This window comes from Nanorana parkeri, unplaced genomic scaffold, assembly GCF_000935625.1.
Source record: "Nanorana parkeri isolate BGI_ZX_2015 unplaced genomic scaffold, ASM93562v1 scaffold2233, whole genome shotgun sequence".
Classification (NCBI taxonomy): Eukaryota; Metazoa; Chordata; class Amphibia; order Anura; family Dicroglossidae; genus Nanorana; species Nanorana parkeri.
In genome coordinates this window covers 69,221-71,755 of record NW_017308501.1, presented here as the reverse complement: position 1 = coordinate 71,755, position 2,535 = coordinate 69,221, and the positions used below count along the sequence as shown (strand labels likewise).

Below are 2,535 nucleotides of genomic sequence, written 5' to 3'. Positions count from 1 at the left end.
ATCTGACACTCCCGGCGCAGAGACTGGGGGCCGGCTGGATACCAATCCGGCGGCCGGCAAGTCCCACCATCTATGCACAGGGACTGTGCTGGGCCCCCCAGGCTGAGGCCCTGGTGCCGGAGCATTGGCTGCACCGGCGGTAGTTCCGCCACTGGTTCTTAAAACATTCCCACTTTTGGTCCGAGTTCAGTTTGGGAAATAAATGTTCCCATTTGATGTCCCCCACTAGGTGGTGCAGTTTATCAAAGTTAGCCTTTCTAAAATGTAGGGTTCTTGTCCGACCAGCCCGCTTCCCTTTCCTGTATCCAATATTGTAGTAATCACATTGTGATCACTATTACCCAGAGTCTCCCCAATTACAATATCCTCAATTAATTCTGCATTATTAGTAATGATTACATCTAGGATGGCATTTTTCCTAGTTGGAACCTCAACCATCTGCTCCATGAAATTGTCTCTCAACATGTTCAGAAAGTGTCCCGCCTTTGTTGAACCTGAGGTACCATTAACCCAATTTATGTCCGGATAATTGAAGTCGCACATCACGACTACATTGCCCTGCTTCCCAGCTATTTCTATTTGGAAGTGTAGGTAAGCCTCCTCTCCCTCCCCTATATTTGGCGGTTTATAACAAACGCCCAGCATCCGCCATATTTAATTCTAGCCATAAGGATTCCACGTCCTCCCCACTATTTGACGTGATATCGTCCCGTATGTGAATTTCTAGATATATATTTTTTCAAAAATATTCATAACATCAGTTATGTGATATTATTTTTAACATAAATGCCTCCCCCCCCCCCCCCTTCTCCCACATCTGTCCCTCCTGAACAGGTTGTACCCCTCTATATTAGTAGCCCAATCAAGCCCAATCCTGTCTAGCCAGGTTTCCGCTATTCCCACTATTTTGAAGTCCTCTTTGAGGAGCCGGTAACCGACTGAGAAGTCAACCCAGTTCTCCAGGAAACCAAAGCCCTCATTCCGACACCAGCTCCGGAGCCACTTGTTGAGTTTCCTCAACTTGCGCTGTCTGTCCGGAGTGGCTCGTGGCACCCGCAGTATCTCAGAGAATACTCCTTTTTTTTCATCCTAGCATCAAGGTCTCCGAACTCCTTTTTTAGGACACTCCAATTTCCTCCTTTTTTGTAATTGGTGCCGATGTGCACCATGACAGCGGGTTCGTTCCCAACCCCATCTAGTAATCTGTCAATTCGTTCCACAATGTGTCGAACACGAGCCCCCGGTAAGCAGCACACTGTTCGACGCTCACGGTCCCGATGACAGATTACCCTGTCTGTCCGCTTGATGATGGAGTCTCCAACCACCAAGATCTTCCTCTCTTGACCCTCCATCCTGCTCCCATCCTTGCTGGAGTAATCACTCCCCCTGCGAGGAGGCATCCTGCTCCAGCAGTGTCCCTCCTGAACTATTATCCCTAACATTCTGCAACCTGGCATATTTGTTGGGGTGAATCAGTTCAGGACTGACCTCTCTCGCAGTCTTCCCTCTTCACCTCCTACGAACGGTAACCCAGTTACCCACCTCTGGATCCTGCTCCTCCAAACACCCCTCCTCATCTAGACCACCCTCCACCACAGCCTAGTGCGTTAGGTCCAGACTCCTTTCCATGTTGGTTATGCTCCTTAGTGTTGCCAGTTTGCTGTTTAGATCTAGAATCTGGGTTTCCAAACAAACCACTCGCTCACATCTAGCACAAATGTATTCCCCCTCGAATGCGTGTTCAAGAAAGGCATACATTGCGCACGACATGCACCTGGTTGCATACCCACTCATGGAAGACATTATTCCCCCTTTTTTATTTTACAATTATACTCATAATTAAATTTAAACTTTACCCTGCGATTAAATTCAATTACACTCCTGCCCTGGAATTAATTACTTCACAATTACACTACTGCCCTGGAGTTTAAATTACACTACTGCCCTGGGTTTTAAATTAAACTACCGCCCTGGGGTTAAAATTATACTACCGCCCTGGGTTTAAATTACACTACTGCCCTGCGGTTAAAATTACACTACCGCCCTAGGTTTTAAATTACACTACCGCCCTGGGGTTAATTTACACTACTGCCCTGGGGTTAAATTACACTACCTCCCTGGGATTAAATTACACTACCGCCCTGGGGTTAAATTATACTACCGCCCTGGGGTTAAATTACACTATCGTGTTACAGGAACCCCCCCTCTCTTTCATACGACCTGATCTTGCAGTCCCTCTGCTCCGTTCCTCCAGTTCTCTTCTCTGGCCAGGTCAGGTCCCGTCCGCACGATCCTCTCACTCGTTAACTCTCTCTCCAGCTGTCCTGGCCCACGGGTCCCGGCTCGGCTCTTGCGTGCATCTCCCTCTCTCTCTCCACTTCCGCTTCGCTCCCCCTCCTGTCGTCGCGGTCCTCGCTTCCGTCCATACTCTCGTCAGGCTTCCCTAACTCCGATCCTTCAGCTCCCGTCCCAGGTCCGGTCCCAGGAGTGCCGGTGTTGTGTCGAATTCAGTTCCGCGTCGATATCTGTTCTCCT

The 2,535-nt window shown here is 48.9% G+C and overlaps 1 protein-coding gene across 1 annotated transcript in view; it reads left to right on the top strand.

Moving 5' to 3' along the window:
• LOC108801163 (meiotic recombination protein DMC1/LIM15 homolog) overlaps positions 1-2,307 on the top strand; it is a 103,673-nt gene extending 101,366 nt beyond the window's left edge. Inside the window, exon 8 of the mRNA XM_018573094.1 lies at positions 2,196-2,307. Coding sequence (XP_018428596.1) covers positions 2,196-2,307 — 112 coding nt within the window. The remainder of the gene's footprint in view (positions 1-2,195) is intronic.
• The last annotated feature ends 228 nt before the right edge of the window (positions 2,308-2,535 follow it).